General features: G+C 37.9%; 1 protein-coding gene and 1 long non-coding RNA gene across 3 annotated transcripts in view; one reads left to right on the top strand and one right to left on the bottom strand.

The window, feature by feature from the left end:
* Nucleotides 1-20287, top strand: part of TEKT5 (tektin 5) — a 34400-nt gene that overhangs the window by 4939 nt on the left and 9174 nt on the right. For both annotated transcript variants that reach the window (XM_083799842.1, XM_083799841.1), the window contains 4 exons: nt 1114-1197; nt 2853-2923; nt 4844-4987; nt 8278-8500. In XM_083799842.1, coding sequence (XP_083655968.1) covers nt 1114-1197; nt 2853-2923; nt 4844-4987; nt 8278-8500 — 522 coding nt within the window. The remainder of the gene's footprint in view (nt 1-1113; nt 1198-2852; nt 2924-4843; nt 4988-8277; nt 8501-20287) is intronic.
* LOC310881939 lies at nt 1059-18904 on the bottom strand. The gene is made up of 5 exons (XR_014572696.1): nt 14835-18904; nt 12753-12978; nt 7850-7906; nt 6077-6147; nt 1059-4313 (listed from the first exon to the last, which is right to left on the bottom strand). It is a non-coding gene; the product is annotated as an uncharacterized lncRNA (long non-coding RNA).

Raw genomic sequence — 20287 nt, 5'->3', positions numbered from 1 at the left:
CCACTGTTGTCATCAAGACAGATCTTGGTCAAACATTATTCTCAGTAACGAAGAAACCTGGCCACCGTGGTTTTTACATGTACTAGTCAACAAAGGAACCTATCAAGACACTTGTATGTCCTCTTTTCCCTCCTCTCTGCTTGATGCTCTGGGAGGCTGAGTCTCCCTCAGGCACCAGCCGGTCAGCTCAGTACCTTCCAGGAGAGCAGAAGATGGCCCTGTGAGGTGCAGTGTCCTGGTATTGTATTCTAGCTCTGAATTTTCTGTGATCGCTTAGGGAAAGTAATGTTTTCTCTTAAGATGGCATGTCATTTGTGTTATATCTTGCATGTCATTTGTGTTATATCTTGAAGTTCTCCAGAATCTTAATGGCAAATTAACTGCAACAGAGAAGGCCACGGAGATGTATGAGCCTATGAATGGTGCTAGCAAAAACTCCATGCAGAAACTAGAGTCAAAGTTATCAAAATCTGCAATCTTGTAGATGAAATCTGTTTCTATCAGAAATGTTTCTATACAGGTACACATAGATAACCAAAATTCAGTATTCAATAATGACATTGTATGTGTCTGAGGAGGCTTTCTATTCAGCGAACATTTTCCATTGAAAGGCTTTGTGCCAACTGATGGTGTTTCATTTACTGCTATGGTTCTAAACAAGTGGCTGAGACATTACAAGTAAACTCAGCCTGCTCAGGCAGGTTAACTGGACTCATGACTGTAGCTATGAAACTTCTAAACTTCATCACTATGTAAGGGAGGATTAGGGGAGGTGAGGTTAAAGGATTTTGCTATGAATAAGTGTAGAACACAGGTGTTTTAATTCACGCTCTAAACCAAAGCTGGGACAAGTTGAGATGTAGGCCTTGCTGCACAATAATGTGCAGCTAATCAAATGGAAGCTAAGGCAGTCCCTAAAATATGTATTAACAGGTAAGGAAGAACAAGCCACCAAGACTCATCAGTTGTGTGCAGTGAAGCTACCTCCCTGTTCTGTTTTAGCCTCAATAGCTGGTTATTACTTTGTGTGTCAGCTCAGTGGCCCCTGCAGTTTTGTGTTTACTCTCTATAATGTACAGAGACTCTTACAAATGTTCCTTGGTTTGCTTGCAGACTGCCCTGGAATGCTTGTACTACCGTGAGAAGCGGAAAGGCATAGACTTGGTTCATGACGATGTGGAAAAGAACCTCATAAAGGTAAGACTAGACTTTCTAGTTTATTTTTATAACTGAGGGAATAACTAAAGTCCAACTAAATGTTTATCGGCAAAAGAATTAAAATATTTTCTTTCTTTAGTTGATTTGGAAGACTGAGAGGGGAAAGGAGAAGAAACTGGGTTAAACTATGGTTAATGTTCTGTTCACCCTCCCTAGAGCAAGAGGAATAGCTTGGCATCCATGTGAGGTCTCATCTGGTTCTATCTTCTCTGAAGCTATAAAACAATGTAGAAACAATCTCAGGATTGTTTTCTAGGCCATGGTCTGTAAAATCTCAGAAGTTCTTAGGGTATAAAATGCTGGTTTGCTGCCTTGCTTTTTCTATACTCTTACTGAACAAAGAACATGAGGATAGTAGTGACTGCTAAATCTTTTAAATAATAATAATAACAAAATTAATAAAATTTTGCAAAACTTTGAAATAAATTATATTGGATGTATATGAAAACAGAAATATTAGAAAAGAAATTTATGGGACAATACCATTCTTTAAGCATTTTTCTGGATTAAAAGATTTCAAAAGGATGTGCAGACCACTTCAAAAACTGGAATGGTTGTTCAGAGCCTACAGTTTGCAACTTGGTGTTTTGGAGTTTCCAGTGAAGAACCAAGGAGCTAACACATAGTGGTTTGATTATTTCAGAATTTAATTCAGCAAGAAAGTTCATGGCAGGATGAAACACAGCTTATCCTTTCACATGACTCAATGAAAACAGATATATTTTAAAATAAAAAATAAAGACTATTTGTCTGATCTCCCCAAGCACTGCTCTGACTATGGAACAAGCTAGATAGTGACAATAAAGGACAACAAAGGACTATTTTGTAATAACATCAAAGCCAGTTCTAAAGTTGCTGTCATTCCTTCATATACAGTACAAGTACAGAGACAGAACTTATATTTTTAAATCCAGGCTGTCTTAATGACTTCCAAATAATTTAAAGCACTTTATTCAGTTTCAAAATGTATTCATATGAATAATTTTACGCACTCAGGTAAGAGAGTACCTTGGGCTAAAAGAGGGTTTCTAAAAAGGAAAGAGGATGGAATACCATAAGGGACTATGAGTACCATGTTCGCATAATTTCCAGTGTGAGTTGTTTGAGTATTTATTTATTTATTTATTTATTTGAATCTGAGTGGAAACTTGGCTTTGAATTTCTTTGATTAATATTTATAGTTGTGAAGAATTTTATAGTATTTATATCAGGCAGCCTACTTCTGAAATCAGGTATGTTTTTGACCTATTCTGCTATTAACAACATGTTTGTATTGTAGAACAATGTAGCAGTAATTAGAGAGAATAGTTTAATGGACTAAGGCTCATGATACAAGTATCTTCATTATACCTAAGCCAAGGAAATTTGGCCTTCTCTTTATTAGAATGACTCAATCCATTAAAATCTACAGGCATGTTTGATGTAATATAAAAAGCCATACAAAAACAACTCCAGAGATACAGCTTTGTAGCACTGAGGAAGAGAGGGACCAAAACACATTCTTTCTTTATCCATATTACTTTTGACATATATGAGATGGTTGCAACATCTAGAATGTAGAATAAAAAGGGTATATTCACTAAAACAAATACAGTTTGGTGAAAACACTGACAACTGAATATTTTCCACTCTAGGAAGCTGATGTATTCAAGGATTGTCAAGAAATATTGGCAAAACTTGCCCAGAGAATCAATCGTCAGTTGGGGTAAGACTTTACATTTAATTCCTGTTTTAAAGATAGGAAGCTGAATTCAGTGTTAGCTGATATCTAATGAAGACTATAAATAGCCAGTCCAAAATCAGAGGCTTAGCTTGTTAGATGCTCCTGGCCTTCTACTTCTAATTCTTACGAAGGACAGAATAGTATGTTAAACTGCAGAACAGCAATACCTAGCATTTAAAGCACCAGCTGAACCAAGACAATTTACCATCTTCTGTCAAAGATTTTTCCTATTTGCAGTTCTTCAGACTCATTCATATTAGACCACTACAAAGATGTGGGCATCTGTTTTCCAACTGGCTGACTTAAAAAAAAAAAAAAAAAAAAGTTGCATTCATAGGGATAAAGAACAATCTTATATAACCACCTGGCTAAGAAATGACAATTTGTGTGATGAGACAAGCCATCCTGGGGTTCTGTTCTGGACAGAAATGAGAACAGGACTCCCATGCCATATTGCCATCCTACAGACTGAGGAGGCAGCATGCTTTCAAACAGCACGAGGTAGATGTATTTGCAACTGGAGTTTCCAAAGGTAACTGTGACTCAATTTTTAGAGTCATGTTAAACCTGAAATACTTAATTAAAATAGGGGACACCAGAATTACAGCTCTGTTATGCCAATGCTGCTGTGTGCCACACTGGAGCAAAGTTCAAAGGGAATAAAGGAATTATTATTATTTTTAATTACAAAACTAAATTCGAAAGCAAAATTGTTATTCACAAAAGAAACAGGAATCTATGCACTTCATAAGGTACGAATTGAGTTACGGATTGGACTTAAATTAATTTTATGTATGTTTATATGCATTTTATAGTTAATAATAGTTAAGACTATTCTGAATATAGCCTGTTCTGTTAACTACACTGAACTGATGCAAATTTACAAAGTAATGTTTCTATGACATGACATGATTCTCAAAAGAAACAGGTCAAGTACTCACACACAATGAACATAACATTGTGAAGTCCTTGATTATTACATTACCAGAGATAAAGACCTAAGCAGACTTTATAAATTATTGCTCTTATTAATGGCACTCAGAACTCACATGAGTCAGGTGATACCTGCAGCTCACCCCACTACTGTGACATACGAGGCATATGATCTGATAAAGGCTAAGTTCATACCTGATGGCATGAACTCTTTCTGGCTCTTTAGGACAGCATTTCTGGTTACCTTTCATTCAATTTTGTGACCGTGTCAGGCAGACTAGTACTAATGCCAATTTACATGTACATAATGGAAAAAACAATATTTGCAAAAAATGTCAACACGTTTGCAGTCTTCCTGATGCACTGGAATGCTGCACTTTGATTTTCTTCATCCATATTACTCCCATTACAGTCCAAAGGCCACATCAGGCCTTCCCTGCTTTTGGAAGAGCCAAGGAGGTTAAGTTATTCCAAAAATTCCTTGTGGGTAAGAAAGCAGTGATGGAGCAACATATTTCTCTCCTGCTAAGTGAATTTTTCCCCCCAAATCAAGAGAGATGGCAAACTATAATTCTGGTATGCTCTTTTCTTTCTCACAGCTTTGCCAGCATGAAAGCTATTACTGAATGCCTATTCGCTTTTGCTCCAAGGCTTTCCTTCATGCCACAAAACAGCTATCTGTTGTTTTTCACCCCTGTGGTCAACTCTCATCAAAATGACAAACATCATTCAATGCACTGAGTTAGATGCTATTCTTTGGGGAATACTCACAATAGGCTAAAAGGAGAGCAGGGATGAATGGTACAGCAGCTTCCTATAGCTAAATTACAGTGCAAAGCATTTTCATGCCACTGTAAATGCCAGCAAACTATAAAATGCAGCATTGCAGGGTGCTAATGAAGGCAAATAGTTACCTAGCACAAAAGCATTAAAGGCAGTTCAGATTAAGGCAAGACTTTCCCTTCACAGTATCAACAGAGATGCGCAGCATGCCCTGGAGCAGGACCTTTCTGACAAAAACTCTGCCCATTTTATTGATGAGAAGTGCTTTAACCTGAGGAACACATCAGACAGCATCAACTTCTACCATGGAGTGGAGAAAGTAGATGGGACGTGAGTATGAGTGGTCACTGTCACCTCCTCTTTCCATGTGACCTGCTCTAAGCCGGAGGCTGGTTGCAGCACAAGTCCTTGCTTATATGTGAAAAGTGATAAAGAAGTGGCTTCTCTCTCTGTATGCCTCTGTCTTTCCTTGGTGCAAAACCCTCCATCACCCTCAGTTATTCCCTGCTTTCTAACAGCTGCCATGGTCGGAGGCCTGGCAGTCTGCAGCACCTATGATGTTCAATGTGCAGTGAGCTGTACGTTTCAGAGAGGACAATCCTTTACAACTGTGTTGCAGCTGACTCCTAGCCTTCAAACTGTTTCATGCAGATACCTCCCTTTGGTATTGATTTATAATCTGTGGCCTTCAGGTTTCAAAACCACAGCAAATCAAAGCAAAATCCAGCTAAAGTGTGCAGTTAAGTGCAACGGGGTGAACAGTGTGCAAGCGTACACCAAGGACTATATAGATATTTATTTTCTTTTGGAAATTAGGCCATCAAGATATAGAGATATGTATTAAATAGTATGACCAGAAAAGATTTGGCATAGTTTAGCATTACTGACTGAATTAAAATTTCCTAATTGTAAACTGTTTTAAACCTTTATCAGTAGTTGCCTTATCAACACCTGCATCCAATCCTGAAGCAATAGCAGAGGGAAAGCAACTTGCAATAGAGGGCAGTGTTTTTGTGCTGATGACCTGCTAGTTCCCTTCTTGCTCTTTAGCATAGCAGTATCTGAATGGTGAATGTACTCCACAATCTCAAATGATGGCAACTCTGTTTTGTTGGACAGAGGAGGGAAATTCCTTATTATTTGTTTAGTTATATTCTACTTTTCATTAAATGATCACCTAATTCATTACTAAAATAAGGGAACATCTGAGAGAAACTTGGCAAGCATTCTGCTGGCTCTAGTAACACTACCTACTTTCAGGATTAGCAATGAATAAAAATATTCTTGTCAACTCTAGTGAAAAAGCAGATTCATGTGGATAAATTTAACAATCCTTTTACTTTCTAACTAACCATAATCCAAAGCAATGCCATTTTTCATTAACATTTTACTGAAGTCATTTGGCAGACTGAGACATACCTGCAGCACTCAGGAGCAGAGCAGGTGTTTTCTGCCTGAATCATTCACCAGAGCCAGCCAGATAAATTAGTCTGGAAAAACAACATTAAAGAACAGATTAAGTACTAAATACTTCAAACAGTCAAGATGAAAACCTTCTTGGAAACTTAATTTTCTGATCAGAAAATGAGTATAATCCATGAGACCAAAAAGATGAAGGAAAAAAAAAAAAAAAAAGAAAGAATGAATGAACAAACAAATGCCCTGCAGAAAGTACACTGAGATCGTTTGGATAAGTAGTTGTAAACACTGTCAGCTCAGGTTTAATACACTGATTTATGCATTCTACTATGAAATCACGTTGGGTGCCTGAAACTTTTCAGGGCAACTGCTAAATGAATGTGTAGCACTAAGGATTTCTTAAATGATTTAGGAAGATCAGTGCTCGGTTTGGAGAGAGAGGAATGCCCTATGAAAAACTGAAAAAAGGGCCTCTGAGAAAACAAGCACTGGCATTTTTTTTTGCCTCCTTTAATATTAATTCTCAGTGTTAAATTAAAATCTAAATAAAGTAATTGTGAGACTCAAAAAATGGTGACTTATCTATGCAGAGTTTAACACACAGGCGTAGTTCTTAGAAGGAAGTTTTGTGTGGAGAAGGAAGTCTAAAAGTAGGCAGAAGTTTGTCTCAGCCTTTCAGCTTGGTAACTAAAACATATGTATCTTTCCATAAAACATGCTAAATATTTCTGGTTGAAGGGCAGAGTGACCTAGTAGGCTAAGCAATGCATTAAATGGGGTGGTGAATTTAACTCCAAAGAGGGTAGCTTATGTTGCACCACTTTTCAAGCTGGGGGCTCAGGTGGCAAGTTCAGAGTCCCACAGACTCCCAGGTTGGAAAAATCTGAGTCTGGGATTTAGGTTCAACCAATTATGATATTGAATGTCATCTGTGAAGGCTGGGCATGAAACCAAGCATCCCAAAATTTGTGCGGCTACAGGATATTACAGAGGGAACATTCATGGGTGGTATTTTCAGTGCCGGAACTCTACATTCAGTTTTTCTCTATCTACTCACAGACTTTTCCATAGCAATGCCATTTCTGTATGTCCCATAGATATTGAAAATTTAACAATAATAGCCCTGTAAGTTAAAGCAGAAATGTCCATTGTAATACATGGAAAAGTAAGAGGATGAAAATACTCCAGATGATAGAGATGGAGAGTGATGGAGCTGGGAGAAAATTACTTTTTCCTTTCTCCTATCCTAGCTCAGTCAGTGCCTTATCTGTTTTCCTGCTACCATTCATTCCGATGATGAAAGCTACTAGGAGGCCTGAGCCACTTGCTTTATTGTGTAGGTCATACGTATCTCATGAGGCAGGGCTGCTCTGACAGCAGACCAGAAGTGTTGCCTAACATTCCTTCTCCTGTGATTTCTTGCTCATTTTCCCTGGGTTCTCATGTCATCTGGTAGTTGGTGACGCACAACTCAGTTTCCCAGGACAAAGGCTCTGGGTTCATGAAAGTAGACAGTATTTGAATCTATTATGATGGTGTGCAATTGGCAGGAGATCACGTTAAATAATCTAATAATCAATTAAAGCCACAAGCACTCTCAAATTTGAAACAAAGAAATGAGTCAAATTTCATTTGACATATAGCAGGTATGAACTCAGACAACCACCTAGTCTGTTAAAGGCTGGAAGAAGCTGCATTGCTGACATTCATACTTGATCCCGAAAAAAAAATTTTTAAGCATCACAATACATATACAGCAAAACATAAACTTACTTTGGAGTTGATGTCAGGGGCAGTGAGACCTTTAGTTAGCAGCTATACAAATATTGGCTGGAAAATGAAGATTTTGTTGGGGATTAATGTAATTTAATTATCCAACTTTAAGAAAATAGAGACTTTCATTCTCAAAAAAAAAAAAAACACAAAAAAAAAACAACTATTTCTTCTACAATGTTCAAGCAAGCCATAGGAACTCTGTAGAAGCAACAGCCCTCCAAAATCTCAGTGTGAACAAATCTTTGCTGTATATGAAATCATGTGAAACAGAGAAGAAAGAAAAAAATGCATATGAAACCCATAAAATCATCTGATGTATGTGACTGCATAGTTTGTACAATTCAGTGGATGGACACAATCTCAGTGTAATTGCCAATTAATAGAAGATAGCTCACCTAAGCTTTTACTTTTATTTTCCTTACTAGAGTTTCAGTTCCCGTAACATGGGCTAAATTCAGTGAAGACAATATCAGGTGCTCTCAGCATGCAAGGGCCAACTCTGTCAAGCTCCGTGAGGATACAGAGGTTGGACTGGAGAGCACATCTGAGGAGATGTGGAATCAATTCGTCAGCACCAACTTGGCCTTTAATAATCGCATTGCCGAAGTAGCTGATGCAAAGAACAAACTCCAAGCACAACTGGCCAAGGTAAGATTCGCTAAGGGTTGGCAGCTGTATATTATCTTAGTTGTACCTGAAAGGCACAGAAATCTTCTCTAGAATTTACATTCTTCCTGAATAAGCACCTCCCCAAAAGGCATGGCTGCATTACCTTTCTGCAAACAATGCATTTGAATCACAGCAGAAGAGCTCACTCAAAGATGAGCAGACTTGACAAGGTGACAAAGTTTTAGAAGAAACCACACAATGTCTGTCCTATATGGAGAGTCAGTGTGATTATGTTCATTTGCAACTTACATGTCCAAAGTGGGGAAAAATATCTTAGATGGTATTTTTTTTTTCTATTTTTCATTTATTGAGGATATTCCCTGGTGATTTCCTGATCAAAGAAAAGTACACAAACTACTTGGGGGGTAGGGGTGTTAAACAGTGAAATAACTTTGGAAAGCAAACAAATCAGAAGGTCCACAAAGAGCATCACGACTTCTCTCCTTTAGAGGAAAAAGATTAAGTTTTTGCACTTTCATTTTGCAGCAGCAAGGGAAAAGTTCTGAATTTAAAAATACTTATTTTCAAAATGTCATTAGTCTGACTTTGAACCTAAGTTCCAAGTTGTTCTCCACCTTTTAATAAATACACTTCCACATCTTTAACATGAATTTTTGCCTGGTTGTGGTTGAAAACAGTCTCATATTTCGAGTGGGTCAGACAGTTAACTTTTCAAACATTTTTTCTTTGTTTTCACATGGTAAAAAGCAGAAATGGAAAAGGAGACCTGTATTAAATCCTACCTGTATTACCTTTTCATTCAATTTTCACTGAAAAGTGTGACATGTTGGAAGCGTATTAGTTGAGTTCTGAAACATAGTCTGAAGTTAACAAGAGGTGTTGCCTTTGTACTGACAGATAAAATCTTGTTGAGCTATCAAGACTCACTGTGTTACTTTCATATGACTTCAGGGTTCACTAAGTTCTTCCATTAAGACTCCTTCTCTTACAGAGGAGACTCATGTTCACTCGTTTGTTTCCATGCACATTTGGAAACAATAGAGTTTTCCTGCCATTCTATTTGCCATAAGTAGTTTAAGATGTTTTCAGTTTATTTTTAGGGACTCTTAGGAAAGTGCAAACCAACTAGCTAAATATGTATAAAGTCACAGCACATAAAGTAATGTTTTCTTCTATTTTTTCCTGCTTATAAAGCGTAAAAGATACTGAATGTAGTTTTTGTGTGGTTTGGATCTTACATAAATGAAGCACTTTATCCCTGAATTGGCCATCCAAGTTTCTCATGGATTTAATCTATGAACATTTGCTTCACATTTTCCGTTGGTGTTTTCTAATGCTTTTGAGTGTCCCTTTTATAAAAGAAAGTACAGCACAAGCTAGCACAGGGAGTACATATGGAACCACAAAGTGCATTGTGAGTTATCAACTTACTACCAAAGATTTGGTCACCAAGTCCAGCTGACACAACCTAACTGCTGACAACTTGTACATAAGGGAAGAAAAACTGACTTGTGTCCCTACGCTATCCATACCATTAGATTGCAATAATAAACAAACTGGAGAAACTGAAGTAATCACATTTGTATAAAGAAAATTTAGTTTGTGTCATACACAGAGATAAAAAAACACGTCATACAAAATTGCACTCTATGAACTGCTGTTTTTACTGCTGAGTTGTGTGGTGATAGCACATACGTAGCAGAGAGATCTTCATTTAAAACTCCACAGTAATGTAGTTACATCAGAATAACAAAATGCTGGAAGAAAACTGCACAAGCTAGTGAGTAATAATTCAGGCTGGTCAGTGTTGTCAATTTTGGAGGAAAGTTAATGGTTTTGTTTTCATTCACCATGCAGCTTCCACAGGCTGTCACTTCCTGAGGAACTGAGTAAAACTTATCCTCGGGTCTTCTGGATAACAGAAGAGGGCTAAGGGCCCTTCTTAGGCTACCAGTATCCACACTATAACGTAGGTGTCTAGTTTTGATTTTTGATTGCAACCACAGGTCTATACATGGCAGAAACCAAAAGCATGGAGTAACTATGAAAAGGAAAATGCCATGGCTTTATTGAGCAAAAGTATTGCTGGTTAAGCTGTGGATGAGGTTATATGATAGAAATCCTACTATTTCTCTTGCTCATGATGATACCTCAAAAGCACAAGAGCAAAGAGAAATAAAACTAGGGAAGAAGTGAGTAAGGAGTGAGTACTCATTTCACAGCCATCTATAGGTAAGCATAGCAGACTACCTTTTCTTCTTTCTCCTGGCTTGCATTTAAACTTGTAACACTCAGAGAAAAAAGTACTGCTAGGGTGTTTTAATAAGACAGCCAACAGTGCAGCTGGGACCCGAGGCTTTCCTTTAAACTCTACCACACTTCTGTTCTTCCTTTGGGATGTGATAATAGTCAAATGCAGCTAAACTACGGTTCCTGTTCCTTTCACATCTAATAGCAACCAGACAATGGGTGCCACAATTTCATTTTTTTTGAATTTAGAAAATGAATCATTCTTTCAAAGGCTGTTTTTGCACTGACTTTTCAAGCAACGAATGCTGCTGTTAGAGACCTCCTTCCCTCTACCAAACTCTTCTCGTAGCTAAGCAGACTACCTCCATGAATTTAGAGAAGAGTGAGCATAGAAAAGGTATGCTGTCTTGGAACCAGGAAAAGATTTATATTTAATGAGGTCTGGAGCCCATTTCTGAATGAAAAAATGTTTTTCTGCTTTGTGAAACAGCCAAATCTCTTCCAGACAAAAAGGCTATACAGGGAACCTCAGGCAACCATTTGTTTCTAAAATCTGTACGCTCAGAATGGAAAGAATAAAAAAAAAAATACATAAAAGAGTAAACAGTGTGAATATGTGGTCAAAAAATTACCAGATATTGAAATAGCACATTTTCTTCTGTTTATGTCACTTGCACATAAAAGATCATCTGGCTAAGATTATGAACCAAATGCCCAATGCCTCAGCTTGTGTTCCACTACATTTTCTTTAACAACATAGAGGACCAGGTGGAATAGTTTTTGTCTTACATTGTAGATTTCATCTACTGGCTCTGGAAACATTTTGTTATCCTTTGGAACTAAACTTTTTGTAAAAACTTACAAAACCTGGGATCCGTACACTGTATTAGTGTCTGTGATTGATACTGTGGTGGAGATGCATGCTGTGGTTAGCATTTGCACTTAAAATGTTGTACATTTATGTACCTAAAATGTTTCTCCTAGCCTGAGTTTTTTCATATTTTGTTTATATTGCAGGGATATATAAAGGTGAATACCAGCCAAACTAATTCCACCCTTTCATTGAGTTATTTTAAAAAATAAAATTCCATATGGAAAACCCCTGTTTATTTTTCTTCTGCTAGTTAAAAAAATAAAATCTCCCACATTAGGGGAGTTTTATGTCACTTGGCCACAGCATGATGTCTACTCATATACCTATCTTGCCGTCACAGAGAAGAAAAACAACTCTGTTAGTCTTCACATGTGCAAAAGCACATATGCATCTCCATCCACTGCCAGTAGAATTGGCCTTTGACTTAAGCTCAAGAAATAATATTTGTCCAAAAATAAAGTGGGTGACGTTATACGTGCCTGGGTCATGCCTGTAGAGACAGAAGGCCAGCCTCCGTTTCAGGGTTGGAAAGCATCAAGGAACAGTTAGTACCCAACTCCCTTTGTCAGAATCCTTTAATATTTACATGAAAACAGTTCACATCCTCTACATATTCTGTGCTGTAGGGATATGCCAGAAGGAGGGAATGACTGTTTCTGTCAGAGGGGTAGGACCACAAGACAACAATATATTGTCTAGTCATGGATAAATTGCATTAAAAACAGTAGTACCAAGTGATACATGGAACAGAGGTGTATCAGTGAAGAGTGAGATCTCTGCTCACCATGTAGGCTGTCCTTACAGCCACCCTTTCATGATCCTAACTTTCTCTGCAAGAACGCCATTGCTTCAAACCTGTTTAGGGAAAGGCACTACCAAAAGGAACATGGATATTGCTTTTGTAATAATCCATTAGAACATTGTTGTATTGCTGTTCTCAACTGGTAAACAGCCTCTCTCTTCCTGCCTTTCTTTCCTTTGCTTGATAACAGTATTGTATCACACACAAGATTATGTGAACAGAGTGCTACTCATTTATTGCTTGGAAAACAATAAACTGGAAAAAAAATACAGGAATGAACAAGATTTACTTAGTTCTGAATTTATGCAGGCAAACTAAGAAATATCACATGGAGATTGCTATACCTGTTATTTTTCAGAGCTAGGATTTTCTCCTTAGTGGACATTTGCGCGTGTTGCATCGTGTACCTTCTTTCCTGCATGCTGCTGCCTGCCGGGCTGCTTTACAGAGCTGCTGTCCAGAAGAATTGCTGGGTAGACATTCTAGTTCACAAGTAGCTGGTAACAGTTATGCTATTGAAGGCTCTGTGTGGATGCTCCCTAGCATTCTTTCCAGCTCTTCTTCCTCCTCCTAAAAAAATACCACATTTATATTAAAAAACAAAATGTAAAGAAAAACAGTGTCTATTATTACATCTGTTTAGTTTTATTGTAGGATGTTGTCTACCTTTATGTCCAGCTAAGTATGTTCTTTTTACCAAAAGACACACAGAAAGTCTCTATGCAATGAAGGTATCCTGTTGTTTTTACTTCTATCAAGTATTATGCCAGGAGTTTTGCCAGGACCTTCTCCATCAATGACATAATGTCTCCATTTCAGGTTACAAACTGTGCAAGTCTGAGTAATGACTACACAGCAGTCCATCTGCTTTTAGAAGTATTTTGTCTGCTACTAGTACTTCTTTCTGGTGGATTTGTACCTCAGTTTCTACCATGTTCCTGCACCATTTACCTTGAATTACTGACACACAATTAAATAGCAGATCCCAAAAACATTCCTGTTGCAACTGATTGAGCTTCTGTCACAGCATTTAACCTTGTTTCCCACTACAGAGCATCCACATGGCATATTTAGAAACACATGAACAAAACACATTCTTCAGAGAAAGACTTCATATAGTTTGCCTTAACTATATACAATTCCCAATTCACTTAAGGCCAAGGGATGCACGTAAGAACTCTTCCTGGCAGGCATTTGATAAACAAACCTAAGAAAATTATTTAAAGAGCAATGGAGCAAAAACTCCAACAATCAAATGCATGACACAGCCTTTGCTTCTTTTTCTTATCTAAATCAGTCCAAACAAGACCAAATGCTTTCAATTTCTCATCATCAGACAATGCACAAGGATGAAAACATACATGCGCTACCATTTTATAGTACATATCACCTGCTCCACTACATTTTTTACTATAAACCTACACTAATTTGCATTTAGCTAAAGGAATGGTTTAGTGACTTACAGATGTCTTGTGTTAGAACAGCTATGTTTTTACCCTTTTTTCTACTTGGAGTTTGGTCTGAGTGTCAGTACTGAATAGGCTCCAAGTTCAGATCAAGTTTCCAAGTCAGCATAAGGAAAGTCTCCAAAAAGCATTGTTTGTCAGTGATTCCTACTTGTCTTTCTACATTCTCAGTCCAGCTGCTGTGTGCTCTCACTGTTACCCCATTGATGTATTCAGGAAACCGTTTGAGTTCTCTTCACTTCGGATTTTCATCACCTGCTATTTGGCTTTTCCTGCCTGCCGCTTCTTCGGGGGAGGCTGGCTGGTGAGGCTGACAGCCTCCAAGTCTATCAGAAGAGACTTGCATAGGGGAACAGTAAAAAGGGATTAAAGTGCTTTTGTATGGCTTTGAACATTAATCTACTGAATGCAGAAAGGAAATGCTGTCCTTAAAAACTTGCTTTATAAGTTTCCCTGTCTAGTTCACGGTACAGCTTCCATGCAGAATTATCCCCTCCCCACTTTGGTTTATTTTTTTTTCTAGAGGATTGAGACAATTTGCCATCTTTACAGTGGCAATCAAGCTAAGTACATGGAAGCAAGGGTGTGGTATAAAGCATTCCCTACTGCAACTCCAAAGCCTGGAAGTCATCACAACTGCAAGAACGCTTAAAGGATTGGAAAGCAGGCTTTTGCTTGAATAAGTTCCTCAACTTCCTCAACTTTCTCCGTAGCAGGCTGAAAAGGATGACGTTAGTAGCACTAGATGACACCACTTTATTTAGCTTATCCAAATAACTGTTGTGTAGGGCAGAGAATTTGCTAAATCCACACATATATATACAGAAGACAAAAGAATTATAATAGAAGACTCTTTGCTTGAGCAGACAAAAACAAAGAATCAGTGGCCAGACAAATCCAGATGGAAAACATAAGCGCTTATTTTTCAGAGCAAAGGAATTCATCACTGCAACAACTTACCACAGATAGGTTGCTTCATTAGCACCAGGAATCAGGATCACTGTTCTCCCTGAAAGTTCTGCTCTTTCTACAGGCACAGGCTTATGAAGAGGAATTACTGCAGGACTGACTAACATCCTGCGGGCAGTGCAGGCAGCTAGATAACTAAAACTTCCTTCTCGCCCTGAGATCGAATATTTCCTATTTCCATTTCAGTCCCAGCTTCACAAGTCTGTCATTTAATTCATCTTACTCGATTCTGGGATTAATCGAGGTCATAACAAGGTGAGGTTCATCCAGAATCTGGATGGCAGAACCCTAAAAATATGAGGTGCTGGAGGCAGAAGACGAGGAGCCCTGCCTGGCTCGTTGGCGAGGGTTAGCTCCCAAACCAAGAAAGGTGTTACGGCTCCGCTGTGTTTCATCGTCACTGGGCTCCCAGTGGATGTGGTTGTTTGGGGATGGAAGTATTCTGTAAGGGTCTAATCACAATGTATAACTCTGGTCAGGCTCAGAGCTTTTCTAGAACCTGATTTTTAGGTGAATAGAAAATATAGCCTACGGAATACAGTGTAAGAGATAGTGATATGGCGCCTTCATGCCTCACTGCAAGAAACATTCAATTTATGACAAGAAAAATTATGGTAAATATATTTTACGTCTGATGTAAAATGTACACAAATCTTTAGGGAAAGAAAGAAAACCTTTAATCATGGTGCCAGCCCCTCATTAATATGTTTGCATCTCTTTTCCATAAAGTTAATATTAACATAAATAGTTACCTTGGCCTCACTCTCCTGGAAATACCCAATAGGACAGGATGTTTACATGCAATAGCTCTGAGAATCAGTCAGACCAGACAGCAAGTGACGTATCTACATAGCCCACTATTTATACCATGCCTAAACACCAGATTATCTCAGCTAGCACCATGCAAGACAGAACACCTGCACTCTGCTCAGAAGCATTTGTATGCTCAGAGGCAGAGCTGCCCAGCACCACCCTTCCTGCAAGGTTTACTGTTCCTCTACCCGGGAGCACAGGGATCAGAAACATTCTAGAAAAACAGATACATGTTTAGTAAAACCATGAAAAAAAAACCACCTACTCCAAAAAAAAGAGAAACCATGATTCTGAGTATTTCCATTCAGTTCACTGAGAAATGTATGCTCTTAAAAACAGTTTCCCCCACTCTTTTTTTTTTTTTTAACCCCTAGGGTTTGAAAAGTCAGTGTACTACATCAATATATGGTGGAAATTAACTCTTGCCTTTTTGTTTGATATATTTTACTCTATACCTGGAGAAACTACAGAATTCTTTTTTAGTAAGTTACTCCATCTCTTAAGCAGTTTACCCTCACAGAGTTTCCATCCCTCACACAGTATTTTTTATTAAATTTAAATTTATTTATAAATTAAAAAACAACCAACCTTTCCTGTCTTAGCAACTACTGAATATGTTTATATGGTGGCTAGACAAAAATACGGAATACATTTTATACTCACACCATTTACTTCTAATTCAAAGCATAAACCTACTTGCGTTTATAACTAGCATAAAACACAGGATGAAAACCAGGGAAACCTCAGTGGCAGTAAAACCAGGAACTGCCTACCAGCCTCTGAAAGAATTTTCAAACTTCTCATCTGTGAAATTCTAAGAGGAGCCTGCCTATGGCTGTCGAAAAGGCCTTGCTCTGAACAGGGCCATAACGAACTCCTGAAATCAGACAGGCAGTGCCCACCCAAGCTGCATGAAGAAGAGGGGAGGCAGGGCTGTGAGCAGGAGCATGCATATAGGAGAGGGAGCACCTTCCCCACGGCACTCTCCCCACGCAGGCCTTCATCTCAGACCCTGATGTATCCTCACGTAAATTTTATGCAAGTTTTTGTTTGCCACTTTTTTCTCTTCCTCATTTTATGTCTTAAAACCTGAGTCATTTACAGTTTCTTATGCCTGTTTCTGGTGGCTGGGTATACACTTAATCTTATTGTTTAATATTGGAACCTGTTGGACGATTAACAAAGAGTGACTCAGAATTGGTTGGGAAGGTGGGTGCTGGTTGGTGTAAGCAGCACAAACTTGCCTGGAAAAACCTGTTTGAAGGAGGAAATAATTATTTAAGCTGGGACTACATACACATTAGACTGTTACCTACAAACCAAGAGAAGTTACAGGTGAAAACTAAGGCACTAACTTGAAAACAAAAGTAGATTTTTGTCTCCTAAAATGGTTGCTTTGTCTCACGAAATCATAAAGACTTGCATAGACTAGACCAGAGTACTAACTCTGGGCAAGTGGAGAATCCTGGCTTCTCTGCGCGCCATGCAGCAATCCTCCACTTCATGGAGTAGCCTAAGGGGAACATGAAATGGGGTAGGCTAGAATAAGCATAATCAAGTGAGAGCTATTGCTCATCAGGATGCATTCAGGTTATCATGAATCCATGTGCCTTTATTTGCAAAATCTCACACCAAGGGACACACTTCCAGCTGCCAAGTAAAGGCAGCCTGGATTGAATGAAAACAAGCCTTTTCTGACATTGATATAGAAGAAAATTTTTTTCTGCTGTGACATTTAAATATGAGAAACAGAGGTGGTTGTTACTACTACTGCTCCCTCCCCTGCAGCCCATCTGCACTCAGGCAATTCATATAGGCTTCCAGAGGAAACAGGATTTAGTTCAAGGCAGCAGTGCTGATATATGTTTATAAAACTGTTCCTTATTCTCAGAAAGGGCTGTCTTGTACCAAAACAAGAGATGGGTGTATGTAGTAGCTTGTCTAGAAAAGAAGCATTTTCAGGCTTTAAGGGTCATGAGACAAACATCGACAACGTAGCTTAGTGTGACGGGGTTTACGTTTCATTAATGACTAGAAAGAATCTCATTTCTAACAAGAATCAGCAGCTGCATGAGCCATAGCAGTTCCTCTCTGTGGCACCATCTCTTTGTAGAGGCATCTTTTCTCTATTAAAGGGATGTGTACCCTTCTCTCAGATGAAGTAACTTCAGACAGAACAGTGTGCACAAGATTCAAACTGCAGATTTAATTGTTATTTTGACCAGGTTTAGCAAAACCACATTAATAATAGAGTATTTTATGATACGCCTAAAATGCTGGTCCTGCAGCATCCGAAGGCATGAAACAGTGTAAAATTGTAGAAAAATATGACAGAACTTCTGAGGCTTATTTTTGTCCTTCAATAGTTAAGCATGTAGCAATGAGGTATACAAATAGTTAAGCATTTTCTTGTGTATAGTTATGTTATTTTGAAAATATTTTTGCAAATCCAGCCCAAGTTAAATGATTCCATACTTTTCTCCCCCTTTAATTTTAATAAAGCTGTTTTAAAATAAACATCTTGTACATTTAAAGGGACAGTGAAAAAGTTAAATAGAAACTTCATATAAGTGTGAAATTGATTGGATTATTTTCAAGGGTAAAAGTAAAAAAAATGCATATATGAATTTGGTGGAAGGAGGCTTTTTAGAGGATTGGAAATTGTTACAGTGAACATATGAAAGGCTCAGAGTCCCTGGTCCTCTCTTTCAATCTGTATGGGGTAGACGGGTAAACCATGCAGAAATTGATTGTAAGGACACAGATTAAATATCCAGATGTATATTTAATGACTTCTTTGTTCTGTAAGTAGTATTTACATTCTAATAGTTTCTTTTCTTTTTTTTCCCTCCTCTCTCTCTTCTGTGAAAATGTTACGTTTAAGACAGTTATAAAGAAAATGTTGGGGATTTTGTATGTTTCCTTTGGCACACATAGAATTTAAAGTATGCTTTAGCTTTCAGATCTGTTGACTGTATTTATGCCATCCCTATTTCCATTGTTATGAAGCTTTATAGATAAAAACTTGCAATATTCCCAAGCCCAGACCAATCCAGTGGAGACTCTTGATGTCCCTGGTGAATTGTACAATGCATTGATTTGAAGATCTTTTCCTTGGGCCCAAACTAGTCAGCTGCTTCTCTTAACTGTGGCATTTAGACATCCCATACAAATATACACAAAAAATGCACAAAACCACTGCTCAAAATGATTCTAACTCTTCTAAAATACAGTTAAACTATTTGAGTCATTACCTGCTGATGTTACATTCTGTTGAGGAGTGTGACTATTAAATGTTTGTCTTCTTTTGTTAAATGATTCCTGGACTATTTCTTACCATCATCTGAATTAAAACAAACAAACAAACAAAACTTTATAAATCATAAAATGATGACCTGCAATTAAGCTTCAAAAGAAATAAACCCTAAACACCAGAGTAAAGAACATGATAATGCCTATTAAGAATTTGGCTATCATATGACAGTAAAAATTGTCCTAATTCATTTCACATTTAAGATCTGGGTTACACTTGTAATCCGAAGATTGCAAGATATCATAGTTTTAATCTAAAATAATGTAGTCATATGCTCTAAAATGAATCAGCCACATTTACACTATTTAAGTATGGTAACTTACAATAAACTTAAAACTTTTACAGAATCAATTGGTTGAAATATGGAAACGGGGATGAAAAAAGTTTTAAAAAGTGAGATACACAATATTAAATATAAAGGAATTTACAAAAGTAGGAGGCACCTGCCTCCCACCGTATTATGTGGCTGCTACTTTTTGCATTCAGCTACCAAACACTGAGCAAAGCTTCAGAAGCAAAAAAGAGTAATGATAACTGTCAGACCACAGCATTTTAAAGATGCTTGTGTTGTCCATATGACTATCCTGATTACATGATGAAACACGTGTGACTTTAGTGCTTCTTTCTCCCAGTCTTTCTGTGTATTCAGCCTATGAAAATTCACATCCTTGGTGAAGTGAGAGAGTGGCAGGAGAGCAGTTTTCTGAAAGCTCTCAAGAATGCTGCAGCACAAAACTCTCCTCATGTCCTGGCAGGAAAGGTTTCCAGATGGGCAGCTGCCTGAGCCAGTCCCTCACCATGCTCTCTGAGGAACACACTGCTCAGCATTTGTTGTTTTTGCTTCTTGCCTTTGGAGGTCATCCAGAAATGACGTAGGCTGGTGCAACGCTATCTGGTGATCCTCCCCACCAATCCGTTTATGTAGAGTAGATTATCTAAATCATTTTATCCAATGTGTAGCCCGAATGAGTAATCAAAAATTGTTAGTACAAAGCTTCTGTGATGTGTTGGAGGTGGTTCCCCTGAGGGCATTTTAGTCTGTAGGTCTGAACTGACAGCACTTAAAAAAATTTAAAAAAAAGTAAGGAAAAAAAAAAGAGAACACACAATGAACCTAAACCACATCCACTTATAGGCAGCCAGGCAGGATTTAAAGATGGCTGCATAGTTTAACATTTGAATTTTAAGTTCACAGGCAGGCTTAAACTTTTTTTTCTTTTTTTTTTTTCTTTTTTTTTTCTTTTTTTTTTCTTTTTTTTTTTCTTTTTTTAAAGCAAATGACTAGGATTTGCTCAGTAGCACTCATCATTTGCCTTGG

Source organism: Anser anser, assembly GCF_964211835.1.
Source record: "Anser anser genome assembly, chromosome: 15".
Taxonomy (NCBI): Eukaryota; Metazoa; Chordata; class Aves; order Anseriformes; family Anatidae; genus Anser; species Anser anser.
Note: the sequence above shows the minus strand (reverse complement) of the source record. Positions and strands in the feature narration are given on the sequence as shown.